The following is a 27,419-nucleotide window of genomic DNA, read 5'->3' as shown; positions in this document are numbered from 1 at the left end:
CAAGTCTGCAGATGATACAAAGATAGTTAATGATAGTCATCAGGGTGAGTTTCTACAACAAGATCTAGGAAAATTGGATTAATGGGCTGAGAAATGGCAGTTGAAGTTTAACAGTGACAAATGCAAGGTACTACCTATGGATACCAGTAACCCCAGAGGAACTTATCAACTGTGTGGTACTACACTCAGGGAAATGGAGAATGAAAGTTGGGAGTAATTGTGCAGTCAGATATGAAGTTCTCTGAGCAATGTAGACAGACTGTGAGGACAGTCCATGGGGTTCTGTCAATGATATACAGGAATTTTTCTAACAGAAGGGTGTGCTCTTACCAAGAAAGGCTTCAGTTCTGCAAATTGCAACGTCTGGAGACTAGGCATCTGTGAGGTGATTTGACTGAGATGTTTAAGGCTTTGAATTGATGGAGCAATCTCAGTCAGTGCTGATGGGATTCTTTCTCTTGCTCAGACAACACACACACACACACACACACACATGAAGGAGCACAAATTAAAATTGAGGAAAGATGGTTGCAGAATAGATGTGCAGTCGTGTCTTTAGCCAGTGGGTGGGTGATTGCTGGAACCAACTTCTATCTGTTGTTTTGGAATTTGATAGTTTAAATAAATGAAGGAAGAACTACACATTAATTTTTGGAGGAAATGAATAGGTGAAATGGGAGATGTGTTTTTTTTTTTTTGGCTGATGCCATATAAGCTTGTTTTCTTGCATCAATTTGCCATTACTTCTACTACTGCTAGTCTTACCTGGATATCCTACTGGATGACACAGTATCCTTTGTTCTACATGCAAAGTATGTAATGGATCAAATGAAAATTATGTATTCTAAATTAAAATGTTTGTGAGAGTAGAATGGAGTATTTAAGGGTAAGGCAATTGATCTATTTAATAAAGGCCTTTTTATACTTATAACTACATATGCATATGGAATGTTGGGTTAGCGATTTAGGAATAGTTTGTAATAATTGTGGTGTCTATTATCTGCCCAGAGCATGCTTCTCTGAATGACTTTGTCTGTAGGACTGTCTCCAATGATGCTGTACAGGTAATAAGCGGTTTTGAACATGTTAATTTAGTTATTGTAAAGAAATGTACTGGTTTCTTTATATGTTTAACCATTGAATTTGAAGTTTATCCAATAACATACATATTTTTAAGGTGCCTAAAGTAATTATGTCAATGGAATATTCAACTAAACAGAATGTGTGAAATAAGATCATGTCCTGGAATTGATAAGGAATATAGTTAAACTGATTTCAAAGACAAATGGAAGAGATTTGAAACAGAAATTGCTAGGATTTGGCAAGAAAGTTGGGATAGTATCTGATAAGGGTCAGGTCACCCACAGATTTTTGCTGCAATACAATCTAGAAAAATTAGGTAGATAGGCTGAGAAGTGGCAGCTTAGGTTTAATGGTTTAACACTGACAAATGAAATGTACTGCATATGGGTAGCAGTAATATCAAAATAACATACTGAGTATAATATCAACACTATACTTAGAGTAGTGGAGAACAGAAAATACTGGGAATAATTGTACAGAAGTTCTCTGAGCAGTGCAAAGAGGCTTCTAGGATAGCTCATGGGGTTCTGTCAGTGGTATACAGGAATTTTTCCAACAGAGACAAGGAAGTAATTATCCCATTGTATAAGGCAATGGTTTGGCTACATCTTGAGTATTACATACAGTGTACTCTTGAGTTCTGCAAATGCAGCATCTGGAAGCTAGGAACTTGTGATGACCCACTGAGGTGTTTAAGGCTTTGAATGGATTGAATAAACTAAATGCCAATTCCCCGTACTCTAGACAATGCACATAAAGCTCAGACAATGCACATAAAGAGGCATACATTTAAATTGAGAAAAGATGGTCACAGGAGAGAGCTGTGAAAATTCAGCCAGAGAATAATTGATTATTGGAACAAACTTTTTTATCAGGTCGTGTGCAAGTGTGCAGTGTGAATAAAGGTGTAAATGTGAATGAAAAGTGTGAATTGACAAAATGGATGGAATGGACAGGTTAAGTGTGAAGTTTTGTTTTAGCTGATGCTGTAAAAACTTGCTTCCTTTCATTATTATCCATCATATGTAACCATAAAAAGTAGATATCTGAATCCCATCATGACAGGGGTAACATTGAAGATAATGCAAAGTTTGGGAAGCATTCAGTTGTCATTACAACTGAAAATATCTGTCAGTTCCATGACATAATAATAGAAGACAGATTTACTGTTTGTTATTTAATCAGTACCATTAAGATATCACAGGAAAGAGTAAGACATCATGAGTAGTGTCCTAGTGATGAAGACAGTGTCTGTTTAATACAACTACTTAATGAAAAAAACACCTTCTAATGTCTTTAAAATTTCATAAATTGAAACTTTATACTTGTGAAAGCCTCAAAATGTGAGACCCACTAATAAATAGGAACATCAAAAAAATTAAGAATCTATGAAAACTTTTGCCACACTCCAGACAGCTGTTTCTGTTGATTGGCATCTCATAGATGAATCAATAAAGATAAAGACATTCTCATTTATATCGGTCACACATCAGTTGTATGGGATGGAATCTGTCTACTGCACTGAAAGATAAGATAAATGAAGTAGGGGAGGAATAAATAATACTGAGAGAGAGAGAGAGAGAGAGAGAGAGAGAGAGAGGAGAGAGAGAGAGAGAGAGAGACTAACAAAGTTAAAGTTAAAATTAATGGAAAATGGAAGAAAAGTGTATTACTCAGGCACTCTGGAGTCATAAATTATTCTCTTTCCCTACTAGTGCAGCCATGGAAAAATAAACTACTAAAAGAGAATATTTGATTATTATGTAAATGAAAGAAATTATAAATTTAAAAAATCAACTAACTTAAAAACATAATATTCCTTCCTTTCTAAATTAATAAGATTAACTACTTAATGAAAAAATGCATGAGTGTGCCAATGTCTCAAAAACTTCATAAATCAAAAGTTTATACCTTGGGTGGATGCCTCAAAGTGCAAGGCCCACTAATAAAAAACACCCAAAAACTAAGGAGGCTTTAATGTCAACAGGATTATTTTACGAAATTTTTGGCACTTCCATTTGTCTGTTTCAGTGTTGATTGGCCTCATCAGCAGAAAACTAGGCTGTGAAAACTAAATCCAAATGACATCAGATGAAGACTTCCTTATTTACAAGTATTCCATCTGTTCCACAATGACTGGGTGAACCAAAATCAAATGTAGTAGATAGATTTACCTGGATCTACTAAGGATCTTGATGAAATTAACATGTTTTAGCTTATACAGTAACATGTCTTGTGGGACAGAGTCAAATGCTTGTTTGTTAAAATCCAAATAAACAATGTCAAAATTATTTCCTGCATCCAACTCATGAGTTACTCTTTACAAATTGCTAACAAGATTAATTAAGCATTATTTTCCCTCTGCAAGACAGTGCTCTGTTTCCTTCAGAGTATCATATATGTGTAGTCAGTATTGGCATCTCTCCAATTCGAAGGAGTTTCTGTCTCCTCTGAGTTCAGTGATGCCCCTCATAATTAATCTTAATGGTTCAATACACTCTCTTGCTAGCTCCCTCAAAATTACAGGTATCTGATCAAACCTAGAGGTCTTTACACGTGAAAGTTTTTCTAATAAATAGTACAATAAATAATTTCAGTATCACTAATTTCATTTTAGACATCCTCACTTGCACAGTTTTTTCCTGCTTCAAAGAGGCTGTCATCTGCAAAGATCAATGTGAAGTACCTGTTAAATTCATTAGCAGTGTCAGCTGCTGGTTTTTTTTTTTTTTTTTTTTATGAAACCCCAAACACGAGAGGTATTAGAACCTATAGTATTTGGTATCATGCTTGGGTTGGAGGTTGAGAAGACGAAAGAAGATATTTGTTGACATTAGACTTAAACTTATGTACACTGTAATTTTCAGGAAATATGTATGAAGGAACATTGTTCCAGAAAACAGAAGTTGAATGAATAAATGAGGAAGATAAAAAGTTGGTTCTGTGAGTTTGAAATTGGACAGTAAATGGATGGCGCATGCTTCTTGATTAAACCAGGGTTCGAGCCCGTGATCACCGAATACGGAGGATGCGGAAAGGTCAGGGAGTGACCACCTCATATCCCTGGAGCAATATGGCCTTAGTTGCTAATGCTCCTAAAAACCAAATAACAAATAAAACAGGAAATGGATGTTGGCTGGTGGCGGCACGTGTTTGGACTGTTTTGAAAGAGAGAGCGGGAATAATCGAAGCCAATTCAGAAGAACAGTGCCCATGGAAGTATCTGTAGAAAAGGCATGCAGCAGAAATACTATGTCTATGAGACAGCAAGTGGAGAGACTCTGTTAGAGAGGAGTCATTAATTAACCTAACTGACCTCTTCTGAATGGAATCTAGAAGCCTGAGAGAGGTTTTGGGAGCACTGCCCTAGATGTGGGAACAATGTTCCATGGTAGGGTGGATTTGTGATTTGTACAGAGTGAGCAGCTGTTTGGAAGAAAAGTAACATCGAGTGCGAAAGAGAAAAACAAATTTTTTAGATACGGAGGAAGCAATATTTGTAATGTGCTTGTGGCAAGAGAGAGAGATTAGAAGGCAGGGTAATCCCCAAAAGAGATATATCAACTTGCCTAGAATTCGAAGTGTCACCAAAGATAAGCATAGGAGCAGAAGAATCCTTTTTGCAAGACATAAGACAAGACTGAGTTTTAGAAGGATTGAAATCAACTAAGTTCTCTTTGGCCCACTGGAGAATTACCTGGAGATTGGCATTTAAGGAATTGGTAGCAGATATTCAAGAAGTTGAAGCTGATTGAGCAGGGCAAGGTTTCTCAAAATGAAAAGTGGAATGCAATGTGCTATCATCGGCAAAACTATGGATAGGATTTCCAGTCAATGGAAGAAGGTCATTAAAATACAAGAGGAAAAGAGTGGGGGAAAGAACTGAACCATGGGGGACACCAGCATTAGTGCAGAAGTTAGAAGACAGAGAACCATCTACCATCATCCTCAATGAGCGATCAGAGAGAAAACAGGATAACCAATTACAAAAACAGTTGGTAAACCATAAGATGGAAGCTTGTTTAGAAGACCTTTATGCCGAACACGGTCGAAAGCCTTTGAGATGTCAAGAGTAACTGCTTGTGTTTCACTGAACTTTTCCATTGAATTTGTCCATAAATGGGTAACATAAGCCAGAATATCATCAGTGGATCAACACTAACGGAATCCATACTGGCGATTGTTGAACAGATGGAAGGTTTCTAGGTTAAGAGTTGGCGGTTAATTGATTTCTTCATTACTTTAGAAAGAGTAGAAGTAATTGCAATGGGACGATAATTGGATGGGAGGGATTTGTCACCCTTTTTAGGAACTGGCTGAATATGAGCAAATTTCCAAGCAGAAGGAAAATCACCTTTGGAATAAGAAAGGGAAAACAGGTGGCAAAGAAAAGGAGTAAGTTCAGGAGCACAGGTTTTGAGAACAAGTGGAGAAATACTATCAGGACCTTGAGCTTTCTTAGCATCAAGATTCGTCAAAATCCTTCTGACATCCTTTTGACGGAAGACCACAGGAGGCATTGAATGGAGCATGTTGGGAATAGTGAGAGGTGTTTTACCAAGATCATTAATACATGTGTTGGAAGAAAAATGGGATGCTAGCAGATCAGCTTTGTCCTTGGCTGAAGTGACAACAGAACCATCTGGTTTTGACAGAGGTGGGAGCAGAGATGGGCAAAAGTTGCAACCAATAGCTTTGGCAAGAGACCAGAATGCTCGGCTACCATTAGGGCAAGATGCAAGTTTTCTACTCTTTGCCTGTTGAAAATCTAATTTGGACTGATTAATAACTGCGTTACAATTGTTGCGTGCTTTGGTGTAGGCAGAAAATGAAACTGAAGAATTGGAAATAAGCCAATTACGATATGCAACATCCTTCTCTTGAACAACCTTAGCACATTTATTGGAAAACCAAGGTTTAGATAAAAGACAAGATATTTAAAGAGGAGTGTGGAATAAATGAATTCATTCCTACAAGAATAATTTCATTGACACGATCTGAACAAACGTTGACATCCAAAGTTTTGAAACAGTAATCCAACCAGGGAAAAGAAGAAAAGAAATCTCTTAGGTCAGTGGTGTCCAACCTATGGCCCGCAGGCTGGATCCAGCCTGTGAATAATTTTTATATTGCCCATCCGGAAAGTGAACTAAAACAGCATTTTAGAGAGTCTTGCCACTGTGTTTACAGGCATGCAAGCGTCGAGCTCGAATGTATTAAACGTGTACTTGTCCATTGCAGTCATATGCAGTATGCTAAATACAGTTATGTACGGTAAATACAGTTATGTACACATCAATCTTTTCAAATTGTGAAATTCTACTATTTTGATATAACTTGTTCATTTTATTGAATTATTATTAATTTGTATTGAATTTGTTCAGAAAGAGGAACATCGATTTCGATTATTGTGTTTTTAATCAAAGGTGGACTGAAGACTATTTCTTCATTGGGTATGATGAAAAAGCAGTATGTTTGTTGTGAAAGGATACTGTATCACTTTTTAAATAAAATATTGTAGTTTGTCTCGAAAAACAATTATGCGAAGAGTAGAAGATATTGGAATTAAGAAAACGACAAAACACTGAAAATGTATCGGTCAAGAAATTTATCTGTTGTAAGTACCAATTATCAAGTTGTACATTTGATCACTTTTGAAAGTGAACTGTTCAGCGATAGTGAATTTGTTAAACTTTTTTAAAAGCTATGGAAGAAATTTGTCCAGCGAAACGAGCAATGATACAAGACATTAGTTTGTCTTGACAAACAATTATGCGAAGAGTAGAAGATATTGGAAAGAATTTGTTCCAACAACTTTTGGAAAGCATAAAACAAATGAAATATTTAATAGTATCACTGGGTGACAATACTAATGCAAAGGACACAGCCCAACTCCTTATCTTCATACGTGGAATTAATGATAATTTTGTACCAGTTGAAGATTTAGCCAATCTACAGATTATGCTTGGAACAACTACAGGTGAAAATCTTTTTGAACATTTTTGCCAGTCTATTGAAAAGTTAGGATTAAATATTAAAAACCTGGTAGGAGTCATGACTGACAGTAAAAAAAAAAATATGAATGGTAAAAATATTGGGCTTATGGGTAGAATAACCAAGAAAATGATAGATATCGGAGCTGAACCTCAGATTGGAATTCACTTCATTGTACATCAAGAAGTTCTGTGTGGGAATGTATTGGATCTCCAATGCATTATGAATGTGGTTATTTCAACTGTAAATTTTATAAGATCATGTGGCCTTAATCACAGAATGTTTCAACAGTTAGAAATTGAAGATAAATACGAAGATGTAATTTTATACAGTTCAGTGAGATGGCTTAGTCGTGGCAAAGTATTATATCGTTTCTTTAAACTGCATCATGAAATTGATATTATTATGACAGAAAAAGGAAAACCAGCAAAAAAAACAACAAATATGGAGTGGCTGCAAGGGAAAACTACAAGGGAAAGGAAATCGGTCTCTGATTTGTATGGTGACATCAAATCGTTTCAGAATACATTGTTATTATTTAAATCCCAAATTGAGCAAAGCAATTTAGTTCACTTTGAATGTTGTACCGAGCTAGCAGAAAAACACATATTTCCAAAGAATTGTTGCCTCTCGTTATTACAATTAGTTTTTGATATGTTTGAAAGTCCATTTGCTGATATGAGATCCCATGACATAAGCTTGATTGAGATTCCATTTACTTCTGTGGCTGAAAACGACAATCCCAGCTTTGCAATTTGAACTTATTGATCTTCAAGCCAAAACATGGTTCAAAAATAAGTAAATAGACTGAGAAAATAAACTACTTGAATTCTACAAGGCTCTCCCATCTGAAGATTTTCCACTAATAAAAGAAAATGCCATGAAAATGGCTACTTTGTTTGTATCAACATATGTTTGCAAGCAAATTGTTTCACACACGAAATCAAATAAATATTTAAAAAGAAAGAGAATAGCAGATGAGCATCTTCATTCCATATTTAGAATTGGCATCAGAAATTTTCAAACAAATTTTGAACAATTATCTAAAAACATTTAGCCTCAATCATCTCATTAAATGTTAAGTTTTGTTCGGTAAATGTTGTGTATTCTAAGTAATAAAATTTTTGAATATTTTCCATTTTAGGGGTATCATTATATTTATTTATTCACCTTAATATTGAAAAGCAGTGATCCTTTTCAGGCTGTAAATTTTCTCAAGTAAACATTTAAAAGCAAAAGTAAAGTATTAAAAAAAAAGCAAAATATTTTTTAGAAAGAGGCAAAAGTAAAGTATTTAAAAAACAAAAGTAAATCATATTTTTTAAATTTAATAAAATCAAAAAAACAAATCACTGACAGATTGTTGCATATAAAAGTGTTGGGAATTTCCATTTTTTATATATAGCCTGAAAATAAAACGTGGTAACATGAAAACAGAAACTTCCTTTTACGTGTAACAGGATAGGGAAAATGTAACACACTAATTTTTCTTGAATTACTCAGTGCGACCCGTGAAACAAATCTAATTTTCAATGTGGCCCTTGTACTGGAAAAGGTTGGACCCCACTGTGGTGGTGTCCAACCTTAGGTCATCCCATTTTGCATTCTTGTAATGCCAAACAACACAAGGTTGGAAATAGCATTGAGATAAAGGCTCCATTGGAGAAGAGACAATCACCAAGTTGTGATCTGAGGTGCCTAAAGGACCACTCACTTCAACCGTGTACTTAGAAGGGTTGTTTGTGAGAAAAAGATCAAGTGTGTTGGCTGTATGGTTAGGATTGTCCAGTATTCTTGTAGGTAAATGAACAATCTTTGCAAAGTAATTGCAAAAGCCTCAGCATCACGACCAGCTGGGTTGGTGTGACTAGAAAACGGAAGCCAGCTGGAGTTGTGAACATTAAAATCACCAAGGCAAATCACCTCACTGTTAGGAAAGTTGGACTGGAGAAAGTCAATTTGCAAAGAGAGGAAGTAAAGAGCTCCAAGTGATTAGTGGAGTTGGGAGAACGGTAGAGACAACAGATGAATTTCACACGATGAAGTAGAGAAGTTTTAAGCCAGAGAAGATCGAAGAGAGGAGATTCCAAATTACCAAGTTTCTGACAGGGAATATCAGAACAGACATATGCACAAGTACCACCTTTGAGGCGAAAGGAATCATACAGCAAATAATTTGGGCAACTGAGATGAGCAGTAGTTGAATCAACCGATAACTGAGATTCTGTCAGAAAAAGTACATGGGGTTTGGCAGACGTGGAAATGGACATCATTGAGATTAGAATTGAGACCACGTATATTTGTGAAATGAACTAGGAAGTGTTTGGGAGGTTTAGATCTTTTCACAGATAAGCTCACTCTATTAATTTGACAATTCATCGTGTATTCAGTAGTAAGAAAAAGTGGGGGGGGGGGGGACATACCGTATGAAGTAATGAAATTTTTGGATATGGCGTACACATGGTAAGAATATACCCAGATACCTTGACATAATGTGGCCTCAACAATGCCCCCGCATACACACTACTCAGACTCCCTCCAGTCACTATCTGGCAGAGTAGAGGTAGCAAGATTATACACTAGCTGATCTGGAACCTTCCTAAAGAGTTGCCAATAAGTTCGGTCTGGTGTACTAACTAGCAGCTGGCCTGCAAACACCATTTTAGAGCTGTACCCTCGAAATGTAAGGAAGATTGGATCTCGCCTTGATGTTCATCATAACCTCAAAATTCATCAGTCATACTGCATGATGGAAGAGATGGGGAAGGGTTGGCTGGAACTTAGCTCTGGAGACTAAACATGGGTTCCACCACTTCAAGCCTCCAGTAAGCAAAGTGGTGGCATTGCACCGGTTGATGAGAGTCATCTACCACCTAGTATTGCCTGGTAACACAGAGGGGCGGCATTCCTCCATGTGGTGTGAGCGCCACAACTCGACCCCTGCTTACGATGGTTCACACCTGAGTCGTCACCCACAGCGGAGGTTATACCCAGGATTACTAACAGTCCCACCATCGTGAAGGTGCAAGCAGAGGATCTGGCTGTCACAGACCTTCCGGACTTCACCGAAATTGGGTCCACTTGACTTGAATGTCACCCGAATATCAGTTCCATCAGCATTTTAGACTCCCAGGTAGCAAGTACAGCTTGTCTGGCATATCTGAGAGAATGTCTGTGACAACCTCAAGGACCATTTGCTGAAATTGAAATATAATGGTCTGATCTGATTCATTCAATTTCTTCTTTGTATTCTCATGTGAAAAATTCACTATCCCCATTCATTGCTCTCTTAGTGATTTCTCATAATGAGCTTTTCCAGCCTAATCCTTTCTGTGGCGCTATTACAGATAACCTTATAGCTTTATTATTATTAGCTATATGGTGCAAGGAAGCCTGAGGCTTATGCTGCAACAGCCAAAAAAAAAAAAAAAAAAAAAAAAAAAAAAAAAAACCTAGTTGCCCTGAGAGAGAGAGAGAGAGAGAGAGAGAGAGAGAGAGAGAGAGAGAGAGAGAGAGAGAGAGAGAGAAGAAGTAGAAGGGAATCACCAAGAAAGAGAAGAATGATGATATCCAGCTCAGGACTCTGGGTGTGCCAAGCCCATACTCACCAGATGTGAGCATGCTTCAGTAGTTTTCATTGCTTTATAACTCTCCCATGCTATTTTTTTTCTGTTATTTTAAACTGGTTTGTTCCAATATCCATATCAGCATTTTTCTCGTGGTAATCTCAATCAAGGGTGCAAGTGTTTAGTGTTTTCATTCCTCAAAGTGAACTAGCCTTAGATGCACAACTTTTGGACATGGAGCACTGATATCTTTTGTTCTGAGGTGCCTTTGCAGTGATTCAGAACCCAATCTCGGCACTCCGAATGACAAATTTTCTCTTTTACTCTAAGCACGTTTTGCATTCTGAGAATGCTATTAATGTTGCAAATTCCCAGTTCACCCTACCATACGATACCTTTCCCATATCTGTGATGGTTTGCCTCTAAAATTCCCTAAAATATCTTCAGCTTGTTTTAAAGGTAACAACTAAATCAGTCAGTGATCCTTTGTAATAATTTTCTGCATTTTCAATCATGTAGGCATGATTCAATAATGTGGCCATTGTTCAATTGTCACCAATAATTCTATTGCTTTCTTAAGACGTTTCAATTATAATTCCATCCCCTTTCCTAAGCAGCTGTGACAGTATTGGTAACTGTTGACTTGTGATTTATAAATGGTTATTTTGGGGAATGACTAGATCCATTCTTTGAAATAACCCCTTTTTATATGTATTCCATGAATAATTATGGTTTGCACCCCTGAGAACTTTAATAGAATCTTCCTAATAGAATTTGCTCAATATATTGAATTAATTTATTTTCAAATGTTAGAGAGGTTCAATTAATAGCTTAATTTAAATTAATTCTCTTATGAAAAATAAGATTTTTCATCATCTCTATCTCGTTCACTTTTTCTTTCACTTACAAAATTTAAACTGCCTGATAATGTTATTAATTTGCATGGCAGAAATAACTTTTTATTACCTTTGTTTGCTACCTTGTATTTGGCCTATGATACATCATTTTTCCCTAGTTCGGCTAAGGTAAACAAAGTCAACAGAGAATGACGAGAAACGTCGGATGACTTATGCAGAAAATTAGTTTCCCAACACCGGACTCTAGCGCTGCTTGCTCAGTAAAAAGACGGTAGGTGTTATTGGTCTACAGCCGAAATCGAGAAGGATATATTGATTGACAGGTAGGCGTGGCAAACGATGAAGTGATTGGTGGTGGGCATGACAGATGACAAGTTACTATGTAGTCATTGGTTGGCATTATAATATGTATTTATGAATAAAGAACGGTGCATAATAGTTTTGTGATAAACAGGTAATAGTAGTGATGAATCTGTTAAAGATGGAAGAAATTTGTAAGAAAAATAAAACGTTGGTTGATTTTTTGATGAAAATTAAATTAACAAAAGTTTCGTTTTGTTCATTTTTGTGTTCTTCATTATGTTTTTTCTCATTAAAAGCAGATTTTTGTAGTTCATGAGTGTTTTTACTATACTGTTGATTTAAGTTTGGTTACGAAAAAAGGAAAAAGTTTCTTTATTTTTCGTTATATTTCATAACCTGACCATAAACGGTAGGTTAGGAAATAATAGAAAAGGTTTCCTTATATTTTTTGACCTAACCTTAAATGTTAGGTTAGGAAATAATAGGAAAAGAAAGAAAGATTCTTTATATATATATAGCGAGTAGCTATTGGGGTGTTGATTAACGTTATGATACGTGTATCTGCATGAGTGTCTTTAAAAATAAAAGTACAGTAATAAAAAAAATTAATATTTTGTTAATAAACAATTTATGCGCTAGTCCACCCATGATTCTAAAGAAAAAAAGGCTAGGTTACCCTCTCCATTTCGAGAGAGGTTCAAGCTCCCATGGGATTCAAGTGGAGGTAATTTAACCTTTTTTCACCATTACGGCATATTATTCAACAAGAAAATAAAAATACATTCATAAAAAAATTTATTTTTTTATGAATGTATTTCTAAATATGACTGTGATTCTAAAGAAAAAAGGTTAGGTTACCCCCTCCACTTCGGGAGGGGTTCAAGCTCCCATGGGATTCAAGTGGAGGTAACCTGACCTTTTTTCACCATTATGGAAAGCGTTGATTAGGGCAAGTTACCATTAGTGCTACTCAAGTGATACTAAACCGATGTTATCGTGTGTTGTGTTCGTGCACCAATCAGCACATCGTTTGCCACGCCTGCCTGTCAATCAAAATATCGTTCTCAACTTTGCTCCAGACTGATAACATTTACTCTCTGTTTACCGACTCCAGACTGATAACATCTGTTTCTGTCTGTTTACCGGCTCCAGACTGATGACATCTACCGTCTGTTTACCAAGCGAGCAGTGCTAGAGTGCTGTATCTGAAAACTAATTTTCTGCATAAGTTATCTGACATTTCTCATCGTTCTCGTGTTGACTTTCTTTACCTTCGCCGTTTGGACTTGTTTGTATTTTTTTTTTTTTTTTTATCAAAACCCCAAACATGAGAGGTATTAGAACCTATAGTACTTAGTACCCTGCTTAGGTTGGAGGTTGAGGAGACGAGAGAAGATATTTGTTGACATTAGACTTCAACTTCTGCAGACTGTAATTTTCAGGAAATACGTATGAAGGAAAACAACAGTTGAATTAATAAACGAGGAAGATGAAAAGTTGGTTTTGTGAGTTCGAAGTTGGACAGTAAATGGATGTTGGCTGCATGCATTTGGACTGTTTTGAAAGAGAGAGTGGGAATTATACAAGCCAATTCATACAAACAGTGCCCATGGAAGTATCTGTAGAAAAAGCATGCAGCAGAAACAGAATGTCTATGAGACAGCAAGTGGAGAGACTCTGTTAGAGATAAATCATTAATTAACCTAACCACCATCTTCTGAATTGAATCTAGAAGCCTGAGAGATGTTTTGGGGGAACTGCCCTAGATGTGGGAACAATATTCAATGGTAGGATAGATTTGCGATTTGTACAAAGTGAAGAAAAGTAATGCCGAGAGCAAAAGAGAAAACTAATTTTTTTTAGATACAGAGAAAGCAATATTTTTAACGTGCTTGTGCCAAGAGAGATTAGAAGTCAGGGTAATCCCCAAAAGAGTTAATATCAACTTGCCTAGAAATCGGAGGAGTGTCACCAAAGATAAGAATAGGATCAGAAGAAACCTTTTAGCGAGATATAAGACAAGACTGAGTTTTAGAAGGATTGAAATCAACTAAGTTGTCTTTGCCCCACTGGAGATCAGCATTTAAAGAATTGGTAGCGGGTATTCAAGAAGTTGACGCTGATTGAGCAGGGCAAGGTTTCTCAAAATGGAAAGTAGAATGCAATTTACTATCATCGGCAAAACTATGGATAGGATTTCCAGTCAATGGAAGAAGGTCATTAATATACAAGAGGAAAAGAGTGGGGAAAGAACTGAACCTTAGGGGACACTGACATTAGTGGAGAAGTTAGAAGACAAAGAGCCATCTACCATCATCCTCAGTGAGCAATCAGAGAGAAAACTGGATAATCAATTACAAAAAACAGTTTGCAAACCATAAGATGGAAGCTTATTTAGAAGAACTTTATGCCAAACACAATCAAAAGCCTTTGAGGTGTCAAGAGCAACTGCTTGTGTTTCACTGAACTTTTCCATTGAATTTGTCCATAAATGGGTAACATAAGCCAGAACATCACCAGTGGATCGACACTGACAGAATCCATACTGGCGATCATTGATCAGATAGAAGGTTTCTAGGTAGTTTAAGAGTTGGCAATTAATTGATTTCTCCATTACTTTAGAAAGAGTAGAAGTAATTGCAATGGGACGATAATTGAGTGGGAGTGATTTGTCACCCTTTTTAGGAACTGGCTGGATATGAGCAAATTTCAAAGGAGAAGGAAAAACACCTTTGGAAAAAGAAAGTGAAAAAAGGCAGCAAAGAACAGGAGTAAGTTCAGGAGCACAAGTTTTGAGAACAAGTGGAGAAAGATCATCAGGACCTGGAGCTTTCTTAGCATCAAGGTTCGTCAAAATGCTTCTGACATTCTTTTGACAGAAGACCATAGGAGGCATTGAATGGAGCATATTAGGAATAGTGGGAGGTGTTTTACCAAGATTATTAACTCTGCTTCAATCCGGTTCTTTTTTAATACATGAGTTGGAAGAAAAATGGGATACTAGCAGGTCAGCTTTATCCTTGGCTGAAGTGTCAACAGAACCATCTGGTTTTGACAGAGGTGGGAGCAGAGATAGGCAAAAGTTGTGGCCAATAGCTTTGGCAAGAGACCAGAATGCTCGGCTACCATTAGGGCAAGAAGCAAGTTTTCTACTCTTAGCCTGTTCAAAATCTAGTTTGGACTGATTAATAATTGCTTTACAATTGTTGCGAGCTTTGGTGTAGGCAGAAAAATGAAACTGAAGAAGTGGAAACAAGCTAATTAAGATATGCAACATTCTTCTCTTGAACAACCTTACCACATTTATTGGAAAACAAAGGTTTAGATAAAGGACGAGATAAAGGAAGAGAAAACCCAGTTTTTTAGATGCAGAGGACACAATATTTGTAAACGGCAAGAGAGATTAGAATTCAGGGTAATCCCCAATATATATGATCATGTCTAAATCAGAGTGTCATCAAAGATAATCATAGGAGCAGAAGAAGCCATTTTGCAAGATATAAGACAGGACTTTGTTTTAGGATTGAAATCAACTAAATTATCTTTGCCCCACTGGAGAATTACCTGGAGATAGGCATTTAAGGAATTGGTAGTGGATATTTGAGAAGTCGAAGCTGTTTGTACAGGGCAAGGTTTCTCAAACTGAAAGATGGAATGCAATGAGCTATCATTAGCAAAACTATGGATAGGATTTTTGGTCAATGGAAGAAGGGCATTAATATACAATAGGAAAATAGTGGGAGAAAGAACTGAATCTTGAGGAACACCAGCATTAGTGGAGAGGTTAAAAGACAGAGCCCTCCACCATCACCAGCAGTGAGAGATCAGGGAGAAAACTGGATACCCAATTAAAAAACAGTTGGCACATGGAAGCTCATTTAGAACACCTTTATGCCAAACATGACCAAAAGCCTTTGAAATGTCAAGAGCAAGAATTTTGCATTGAATTTGTCTATAGATGGGTAACATATGTCAGAATATCACCAGCCAGCAGCAACTGGCTGGATATGAGAAAATTTCCAAGCAGAAGGGAAAACACCTTTGGAATAAGAATGTGAAAAAAGGCAACACAGAAAGGGAGTAAATTTTCAGGAGCACATGATTTAAGAAAAAAAAAAGTGAAAAAATTCCACTTCCTTAGCATCAATATTGTTCATAACCTCCTGATATCCTTTTGATGGAACACCACAGGAGGCATTGATTGGAATGTATTTAATCTCCTTGTGGAAGGTGTCTTAATCTCCTTGGAAGAAAAATAGGATGCTAGCAGGTCAGCTTTATCTTAGATTGAAGTAGGAACAGAACCATCTGGTTTTGAGCGATGTGAGAACAGAGATGGGCAAATGTTCTGGCCAATAGCTTTGGCAAGAGTCCAGAATGCTTGACTGCCATTTGGACAAGAAGCAAGTTTTCTATTCTTAGCCTGTTCGAAATCCAGTTTGGACTGATTAATAACTGCTTTATAGTTATTGAGTTTTGGTACAGCAGAAAATGAACCTGGAGATTTGGATATAAGTCAATTGCATTATGCAACATTCTTATCTTGTGAACAGCCTTAGCACATTTATTGGAAAACTAAGGTTTAGATAAAGAATGAGATTTTAAGGTGGAGTGTGGAATAAAGTATTTTCTCTGGTTATCAGTGGCCGGGCTGTGTGTATATGTATATATATGTTGAATATAATAACAAAAAAGTATAAACAAGAAGGCAGAGAAATGGAAAAAAGAGGAAGTTTTCTTATGCAAAGGCAGCAAATACAGAGCATGGACAATAAAGTGGAGGGGAAAAATGAGGGACATAGAGAGTGATAGAAGGTAACAAAAATAAATGTACAATAAGAGATAAATAATTACAGAATTGACAAAATAAGGATGTTGCCTCACTACTTACAAAACCGATGTCTTGTCAGGATGCTAGCAGGATTGCAAGCAAAACAGCAACAGGTCTTCATTTCTGATGTAGTAATCCCCTTTTCAAACCTTCCCTTTTAATCCTTGTAAAATTTTTTATTTTGTTCACAAAATTTTATTTTCATTTTCATTTACATTTATGCTTTTTACCATTTGGCTTGTGGTTTACATTGTGATTTAGAGGCTGGTTTTGTAAGTTGTGTGGCAACATCCCTATTTTTTCAATTTGTAATATTTTATCAATTCTGTAATTATTTATCTCTTTTATACATTATTTTTGTTAGCTTTTATCCTTCAAAATCACTCTCTAGCTCCCTCATTTTTTTTTTCCCCACTTTATGTATATATGTACACACATACATGCATACTCCACAGAGCCAGTACATGAAATATATAGATATATGTTCATAGTAATGAAAGGATTCATGGAAGAAATGGTATTGAAGTGTATATTAAGTTGGCTCCATCTCTGGATGTTGTTTATGGCACCTGAACTGAAGAAGGTAAAATTTCCAGTTTTTGACTAGATTGTGTAAATCTCTCTCTCTCTCTTTGATGTTTATGGGCTCTCCTATAAGATTAGCTATATAGGGGAGCATGAAGCCACATCCGAAATTATTAGTGATTGGAATACTACAAAATGTAAAATACAAAAATTTAATTGTTTTTTTAAAGTCTTTGATAAATCTTTCCATCACAGTATTCATTCCTATTCTGACTTTTTGTTTTTTGTCCTCTGTAGCTTGCAGACTTACAAAACAAAGTTGATAGATATACAAATAGTGCCTTCACCAGCCGCGAAGAACTGCGTAGTTATAAGACCAGATTGGATGGACTGAATTCTAAAGTTGCTGAAATGGAAGCACAGGTAAGATTGTTTTATTGTTATTTTAATTTTGAGAATCCTGGTTTTTTTGGATTTTTTTTAACTTGTAACCACTAAGATCCTAAAAAAAAAAAAAGGTGCATTCTATTCAATTTTTTTTTTTTTTTTTTTTTGCTAAGTTTCAGAATTACTAAGTTGCTCCATATATAATATTTTCCTGAACACAGCATAATTTTATGCTCTTAAACAAAACTTAGTGTCTTAATCTTTAAATATTAAATGAAGTCATGCTTAAATGAGGAAAATAACTGAAACCACCAGGAAGAATACAGCTAAAGTAATTGAGCTGGAGAAGGATATTACTTGGATTTGCTACTAAGTTTTAAGAAATTACACAAATATTGTTTTAGTCTCAGTGGTAGGAAAAGAATAAAATTATTAAGACTTTGCCCGAATCAGTCCCAGTGGCTACGTTTCTGAACTGTATTGAGTCTTTGGGCCAAGATTTTAGTTCTGTTTAATTCTACAGGCTAACATAACGTGTTGTGTTAGCCTGTAGAGCGCTTCCATAGCCAGGTGGGAAGGAGCAGCAGTGCGTAGCACACGCTTCTTGATTAGACCGGGGTTCGAGCCCGTCACCACCAAATATGGAGGATGCAGAAAGGTCAGGGAATGACCACCGCATATTCACGGAGCAATATGGCCTTAGTTGCTAATGCTCCTAAAAACCAAAATAACTAACTAACTAGCCTGTAGAATTTTACTGCTGGACAAAGGCCTCCCCTGACTTTCTTCATTCTTCTTGTTCAAAACCAGTGTTGTCCATGTGGGGGGGCCCATAACGGATGTGAACTCATCTCTCCACCTGGGTTTCTGTCTTCCTCTATTTCTTTTTCTTTCTCCTGGTAACCAAACAGTTGTGAGATTATCCCACGAGTCCTCTTGTTTCCTGGCGAGATGTCCTGCCCACTTCCATTTTAAGGACTTGGACGTCTTGATGGTATCATTGATTTTAGTTTTTTGTCTGATAGAAGTACAGTTTATTCTCTATTTTTTGGTTATACCCAGCATACTTCTTTCCATTGCTCGTTAGCATGTTCCAAGTTTATTTACTTGTTTTCCTGTCAAAGACCATGTTTGGGCTGCATATGTTAGAATGGGTAGTATGATTATGTTGTATAACTTTCTTTGTAGGCTGATAGGCAAAGCTCCTTTCATTCTTTCATACTTCAATAACTTTTCCAAGGGTTGTTGATTGTGGATTCTATATCTTTGCCCATTTTATTGGCGAAGGATATTATTTGGCTTAGATATTTGAACTGCTCTTCATAGTTTAGCATTTTGAATCTGATGTTGATGGGTGAGTCTGCATGGTTGGTCATTATGTTTGTTTTGTCATAGTTAATGTTCTGACCAATTTCTTTGCTTTTGAGGTTTAGATCTTTGATCATTCATTCCAGTTGTAAACTGCTTTCAGAGAAGAGGACTATGAAAGCTATGTAAAGTGGTAGGTTGTATTCTTGATACTTTTCGATGACCCTATTAATTGGTGTAGGCAGAAAATGAAACTGAAGAATTGGAGACAGGCCAATGACAATATGCAACATTCTTCTCTTGAACAGCCTTAGCACATTTATTGGAAAATCAAGGTTTAGATAAAGGATGAGATTTTAAGGTGGCATATGGAATAAAGGATTTCATTCCTACAAGAATTATTTCACTGACATGATCTGAGCAAACAGTAATCCAACCAAGGAAAAGAAGAAAAGAAATCTCGCAGGTCATCCCATTTTGCATTCTTGTAATGCCAAACAACACGAGGTTGGGAATAGCCATGAGATAAAGGCTCCAGTGGAGAAGAGACAATCACCAAGTTGTGATCTGAGGTGCCTAAAGGACCACTCACTTTGACCATGTACTTAGAAGGGATGTTTCTGATAAAAAGATCAAGCATGTTGGCTGTATGGTTAGGACTGTCCGGTGTTCTGGTAGGTAAATAAACAATCTGTGTGAGGTCATTAGTAATTGCAAGTCTCAGCATCTCAACTAATTGGATCTGTGTGACTAGAAAATGGAAGCCAGCCAGAGTTGTGAACATTAAAATCACCAAGGAAAATTACCTCACTGTTAGCAAGGTTGGATTGGAGAAAGTCAAGTTGCAAAGAGAGGAAGTCAAAGAGTTCCAAGTGATTAGTGGAGTTGGGAGAACGGTAGAGACAACAGATGAATTTGACAGAATAAGGTAGAGAGAGATTTTAAGCCAGAGAAGATTGAAAAGAGGAGATTCCAAATTACCAAGTCTCTGACATTGAATATCGGAATGGATATATGCACAAGTACCACCTTTGAGGCGAAAGGAATCATACAGCGAATAATTTGGGCAACTGAGATGAGCAGCGATTGAATCAGCTGATAACTGAGATTCTGTCAGAAAAAGTATATGGGGTTTGGCAGACTGTAAGGGCGCCTCCGTAGCCAGGTGGGCAGGAGCAGCAGTGTGTGGCACACGCTTCTTGATTAGACTGGGTTCGAGCCCATGACCACCAAATACGGACGATGCGGAAAGGTCATGGAATGACCACCGCCATATCCCTGGAGCAATATGGCCTTGGTTGCTGATGCTCCTAAAAACCAAATAACAAACAAACAAACAAACAAGCAGACTGTAAGTGGAAATGGACATCATTGAGATTAGAACTGAGACTACATATATTTGTGAAATGAACTAGGAAATGTTTACCTAGTAACAAGGTATTGTTCAGATTATCTATATATTTCACTCAGTTTGTTTTGGCTGTTGAGTGTTTTATGTCTAAACCATTTGTTTTTATGTTTATCACTATATAGTTTAACAGTTCATCTAATAAGTCTGTGGTCAGAGTGAAATTTAAACTGATTAATCTCATATTTGGTGTTTTCATCTGGGGAGACCCAGGTCCATCTTCTCTGTTCTTTTTTCTCGAATAGTGAGTTATACTGGCACATAATCATGCTTAAATAGGAAGAACAAAACAGAAAAGTTTGTGGCTGTTTTCGTACTGGTCGTTCAGTTTGCTATCTACATTCAAGCATGACTAAATATTAGTAGTTCTCTCATGCAAGTAACTTGCTTACTGATTTTGTTAGAACTCATCTGAACATGTGGTACACATGTTCAGATGAGATGCCATAGATGCTGGCAATGTACCGAACTGTCACTTGTTGATCACTCACCACCAGATAATACATATTGTCAACAACTTCTGTAGTGATGGATGTTGCAGGTCTTCTGTAGCATGGGTCATCTTCCAGGTTCTCCCTCCCTGATATCCACTTCTTAACCATGGAACAGGAAGGGGGTACCCTCCCCAGATGTAACCATATCTTGATGAATTGCCTTTGGTGTTAATCCCTTTTTTTGCAAAATATTGGATGACTACATGGTGACTGATTTTTTTTTTTTTTTCAATCTTTCATCATTTACACAACTTTGTTGACCTATAATTAAAAAAAGATATTGAAACTGCAAGAAACTTGGGAAGTTACTATTTGAAGTGTTTTACATTAAATACAAAAATTTTAACATTATACCACAACCTTTTCATACTCAGGCCATGAACTTTTCACCCACCATACATATATTTTCCCATGCTAACAATAGAAACTGGGGGGGGGGGGGGGATGAACAGCTTGCTCTGTTATTTTAAAATCAAAACAATTCCATCATTGGTCTCAATCATTTATTTATTGATGAGTTTATGGCTTTAAATCACTTCAGTAAACTAAATGCTAATGGCATCCTTACTCCTCAGACAACACATATAAGAGGAGGAAAATTTAAGTTAAAAAAAGAATGGTAATAGATAGATGTGCAAAAGTTTGTTTTCAGCCAGAGAGTAATTGACTCTTGGTCAATTATTCTCTGGATAGTTTTCCTTTTTTGGCTGATTCTGTATAAGCTTGCTTCCTTGCATCATTTGCTACTGCTATCTAATATCCCAAATAAGAAGTTAAGTAACAGATATGTTTCTTTTAGAGTGCAAGCATGGGAAGATTAATCTACTAATTCATTTGCTTTTGCTAAAGTAAATATAAAATATTTAGATCAGAAATATTTGTCAGTAGTAGTTCTAACTAAAAAAAACCTATTTCGGATAATTGTAAAAAGGAGAAGTAGTAGTAGAGGCAAATGATGCAAGAAAGCAAGCTTATATAGCATCAGCCAAAACAAAACTACACACTTCTACCCATACCCTCCAAGAATTTGTCTAGTTCATTCTTGAATTTATTCAAACCATCCACTTCTGCAACAAAAGTTGGAAGCCTGTTCCAACAATCAACCATCCTTCCTCAACTTAAATTTTTCCCTCCTCATGTGTGTAGTCTCAGAAAGAAAGAATGCCATTCAAATTGAGCTTACTGAATCCATTCAAGGTCTTAAACACCTCAATCAGGTCACCCTGCAGGTGCCTGGTCTCCAGAAGCTTCAATTTGCAGAACTGAAGCCTTTCTAGGTAAGAGCACTCTTTTGTTCCCTTCACCAATCTGGTTGGTCTTCTCTGCACCCATTCCAGCAATTCTACATCCTTCCTAAAGTTAGGCCTCTAGATGTGGCCTAACCATGGCCTTATACAATGGGATAATCACCTCCTTGGCCTTGCTAGCCAAGGAGGTGATTATCGTTGACAAACCCCCGTGAGCTGCCCTGGCAGCGTGTCAGAGAATTTAATGGCTGACTGCACAATTACCCCCAGGTCTCTTTCATTCTCCACTACCCTGAGTGTAGTACCACACAGTTGATAAGTTACTCTGGGATTTCTGCTGCTCATCTGCAGTACCTTGCATTTGTGAATGTTAAACTTCAAGTGCCATTTCTCAGCCCATTGATCAAATTTTTCTAGATCTTCCTGCAGTAGTTCACCCTGATTAGAAGGATGGGATATAAAAAAAGAAACAGAAAAAAGTTGAAAACAAAAAAGAATGAATTCATTTATGAAAAAATCCTGTACTGATTTCATTATTGAGTAACAAGTCAAGTCTCTAAAAATTTCTTCAATTTAAATCACATATTCTAATTACAGTCAGTTCTAATGGGACCATTCATCTCCAGAGTAATACGGTGACAAGGGTTGGTGAAAGCAGAAAAAGTTAAAATAGAGCTTTTAAATGACTTAGATGTTGACATTGCAGTCGGAATCTGTTGACAGAAATAGACTAAGGCTTCTGAACAGTGCAACACAGAAGTTATTGCTTTTAAGTTAACTGTCTGCTATGTAGCCGAGTGGTTGGGAGCGGAAGTGCAGTAACACACGCTCTTTGAATAGACTAGGGTTCAAGCCCCTGACTGCTAAATACAGTTGATTTACCAACCTGCACTGAACCAGCGTCGCTGGTTCAGTGCAGAACCCTGAACATGAATTGTTGAGGAGGCTTCCATCCTGCAGTGGATTGATAGTGGCTGCTGCTTTTTATAGTAGCAAGTAGAGTAAATATGGCAATGTTCATAAGTAGAATCAGCTAATTCAGTGATCATAAATACTTAGCTGTCAAATGATCCTTTTTTGTGGTTAGAAATAATCACTGATAAAATTCATCAAACATTTGTTGAAACTGGTCTGTTACAAGTGTCTCAAAAATGCCTAATTCCACAAAATTGAAGGTAGGCTTTTCTCAGTTTATTTTTACAACAGAATTTTAAGCTGTAACCAAGTTATAGGTCATGGCTTATCTGTTTGATTGTAAAAGATGCAGCTTATTGTTTGTCTTGTAAAACAATTTCAACAGTTAGATATCAGTGGTCTTGCCTTGCTTTCTCCACCTATGGGTGTGGAAACACTTGGGTTATACTCTAAAATCCCAGAAACAAAATAAAAATCATATATTAGCATTTTGTGCAGTAGAGACCTAAGTGCATGTCTGAAAAAAAGAAATGAATTGATTTTGAAAACCAAAGGCTAATTGATATAGTAAAACATCATTGGTTTAGAGCAATTAATACTAATAGCACAATATTGAGCTAGTCATTCTCTAGCATGACATAGAAGCTCTGATGTTTCATTTGGCAACTTTTTATTAAAGCTCATTAAAGCTGTTTCTAAATTCAGTGAAGTGATACCAAGTCATTTGCTCAAAATAAAAATAAAAACAACCAAAATCATTACCTCAGCAAAGATATTTAAAATTGGTTAATTGTAATTTATGTAAAGATTTTAAACCAAAAATTTTATAATTCATTTCAGAAGCTAAATAGTATGTAATTATTTTTATTTTGAAGCCAAATAAAATCCACACTAAGCAAATATATTGTCCATTTTGTTACATTAAATGAAAATAATATTTTGAAATTCAGAAACATTTTTTTATTATTTTTTTTATTTATTTTGGTTTATGATGGCACAGATACTGGAATAATTGAACTAGTCTCACAAAAATTAGAAGAGTTATCTTTATTTCACCTAAAAGTACAATGGTATGATAATGTATGCATAGAAAGCATATAAGCTAATTTGTATCCCAATTAGAAATTTAAATTATGCAGCATTTTATGTCCCTTGTACTGAACCATTCATTAAATTTAATATTTGTTGATGCTATACATATGCTTCTGTCAAGGGTGTTGCATTTTTTAATATAATTCAAGACATCTGTATCTACCTTTCCAGCCTAAAACACATGGTGGGAAATGGTATTAAAATGTGTGAAATAAACATAAAAACAAGTTTAAATGTAATTAGCTACTTCACATTTATATGTTCCCTTGTATTAGTATTAGATGTGGCAGATGATGCAATGAAGCAAGCCCTCATAGGATCACCATACTCCCATCATTGATGGGAGGAATTTTTACTGGCCTTTTTCGCAACATGATTAAGTTAGTCGGTGTCAGATGAGGGTAGTATGATTTTTCTCCTGGAAACTCTGGATTTTCATCCAGCAAACAGAAAATCGACCTCGGAACACATGCAATATGCAGACAATTTACACGGAGCAATATGGCCTTAGTTGCTGATGTCACTAAAACCCTATTACAAGCAAAGAAACAAGCTTACACAACATAGGCTAAAAAAAAAAAAAAATAATAATAATAAATAAAAACACTACCCACCTCATTCATCTGTCCATCCATTTTAATAATTTGTGTAAGCTTTTAAATTTATTGAAACAACCCACTTCCACTGATTTTTGGCCAGCTGTAAGTATTTTGTCGCTGAAAACAAATTTTCACATAACTCTGGTGCAACCATCGCCCTCCCCCCAGTTTACGTTTATGTCCCTTTACGTGTGCTGTCTGAAAAAAAGGATGTTATTAGCATTTAGTTTACTCAGTCCATTTGAAGTGTTGAACACTACAATTTGGTCTTTTTGCAGGCTCCTAGTTTCCAAGTGCCACAATTTGCAGAACTGAAGTCATTCATGGTAGCAATACCTTTAGTGTCCTAGAATAATCTTATTGCTCTTCTCTGCACCCATTCCAATGCTTCACATCATCCTTAAAATGAGACTTCCAGATCTGTGTGCAGTATTCAAGATGCAGCCTAACCGTTGCTTTATACAATGGAATAATCACTTCCTTGTCCATGTTGGCAAAATTTCTGTATGTGATATCCCTGAGCTATTCTAGTAGCAGCCTGTCTGCACTACACAGAGAACTTCATGTCAGGAGTGTGTTACCACCAAATTTGTATGTTCTTCTGGGATTACTGTTGGCCATATACAGTAACTTGCATTTATTGTACTTAATGTTAAACCTCAATTGCCACTTCTCAGCACATTTACCTGAATTTTCTAGGTCTTTTTGTAGAAGTATGCCCTGATTCCTGTGATTAACCACCCTTCCAACCTTGTATCATATGCAAACTTAGAGGATAAACTTGTTATTCCTTGATAAAAAAACAGTAAGGAAGCCCAGTATTGATCCCTGAGGGATGCTACTAATAGCATTAGTCTAAAAAGAGCAGTGCCTATTTATGACCTCCCCCCACCACATCTGTCACTTAACCATTACTTTATTGATAGTGGCTAATGCCACACTTCTCCAATTTGTACTGCAGGCTTTCATGTATAACATTGTCAAAAGCTTTAATGAGGTCTAAGTATATGATGTCAAAATTTTTTTTCCATTGTATTACTGTATCATGTTATCCAATCAGATTGGTCAGACAAGATCTCTGTAATAAATCTATCCTGTGGCTATCATGTAACTGCTTTCTGCCTAGATGATCCTACCTTACTTGTTTAACTAGTGACTTTTATTTTCACTGGAAGAGGAGTCAAGCTTACAGATCTCTAATTACTCACTTTGCCTTGCCTTTTGATCTCCTTTTTGAATTTGGGAATACATTAGCACTCTGAATCATAGCCTTTTAAAATGCATTGCTTGCTTGATGTTTGCGGAGCAATCGGGTACGGGACATGATATTGCCATGGAGGATATTTTTGTGTATGTGTGCACGATGTAAGAAGTGTAAGGAAATCAGGTGACAACTCAGCATTGTTATGAGCCTATATGAGAGCTTGAAGGACAGAGTGGATGCCCTCAAAAGATCTAGATTGAGGGGCCCATCAAGCTGTCAGCTGCCCACATCAACGCCAGAGCTTGCACTTGGTCATCACGTAACACAGCAGCAACCCCCAAGGCAGAATGCGCTGGTCCCACAGGAACTAGTAGTTGTTGGTGAATCTATTCTCAGGGAAATGGGGAACATGCTTTGTAAAAAGGATAGGTGAAACAGGACCAGGGTATGTCTGCCAGGGGCAAAGGTTGATGACGTTATAGAGCGGATATCATCTTTTAAGGGCACAAAAGATGATATAGTTTACATGTTGGCACTAATAATATTAAGAGTAGGAGACCGGCAGAATTACTTAACAAGTACAGGTCACTGTTGAAAAAAAAGCCGTGAATTAGGGTTGAATTTGAAAGTGTCTGCAATTCTGCCCAGACACGATAGGAGGGAGTATATGATGAGAGCCTTGTCGATCAATTCAGCCCTGGAAAGATTGTGCAAGGCTCAAGTGGTAGAATTTTTTTTATCCTGATCTGTACTTGTTAACAGGAGAGACCGCTTCTACAGCGATGGGATACACTTAAATAGAAAGGGTGCAAGAATAGTTGCTGATGCTATCGAGGCAGTTAGGTGGGTCGGAAAACTGCTAGCTTGTGGGGATACAACGACTAATAGATTAACAGTAGCCGCTGGCAGAGGTGAAAGTGATTCTTGCACTGCTTCTATTGAAATGAGCAGCAGCCTGGAAAACAAGATTCAGGGTATTTCAGAGACAGCTTGGAGTCATTGCAGTACAAGTAAATACATGGGTTGTGTTAGGGTAGCTAAGAATAGGAACAGGTGCATATATACTTGCTAGGAGTTTGGTAAATAAATTCAATGAATTTGAGGTGTTGATCAAAACATTAAAGGCAGATATTGTTGGGATATCAGAGACATGGGGTCACACAGATATAAGGAATGCAGAAATGGAATTTTGGGAGTACAATGTGTACAGGAAGGATAGACAGGACAGGTAGGGAGGAGGGGTTATGCTATTAGTTAAGAAACACATAAAATCGAAGGAAGTACAGCTGATCGACATGGCTGGACAGTGCAGTGTCAAGTCAGTTTGGTGTGACATAAGCACTGGGAAAGCAAAGCACTGGGAGAGTAGGAGTGTGTTATAAGTCTAATGACTCTAATAAACAACTGTACAGAGAAATAGAGTGGGCCAGTAAATCAGAGTGTCTTATAATGGAGGATTTCATTTTTCCAGATATTGATAGGAATTTGTTTGTTGGTCACGCACACACTAGCAAGACTTTTGTGGATTTATTGGATGATTGTTTTCTACAGCAGCATGTCTGGGAGGCAACTAGAGAGAGGAATACTCTTGATCTGATTATCAGTA

General features: G+C 36.8%; 1 protein-coding gene across 2 annotated transcripts in view; it reads left to right on the top strand.

Annotated features, from left to right (window-relative positions):
* The window catches only part of LOC150087021 (lamin-like), a 328,582-nt gene that overhangs the window by 152,675 nt on the left and 148,488 nt on the right, over positions 1-27,419 (top strand). For both annotated transcript variants that reach the window (XM_090372908.1, XM_090372909.1), the window contains exon 5: positions 17,457-17,582. In XM_090372908.1, coding sequence (XP_090229034.1) covers positions 17,457-17,582 — 126 coding nt within the window. The remainder of the gene's footprint in view (positions 1-17,456; positions 17,583-27,419) is intronic.

Source organism: Mastigoproctus giganteus, chromosome 4 (assembly GCF_048544385.1).
Source record: "Mastigoproctus giganteus isolate SK-2022 chromosome 4, ASM4854438v1, whole genome shotgun sequence".
NCBI lineage: Eukaryota > Metazoa > Arthropoda > Arachnida > Uropygi > Thelyphonidae > Mastigoproctus > Mastigoproctus giganteus.
This window is presented reverse-complemented; position numbering and strand designations above follow the sequence as displayed.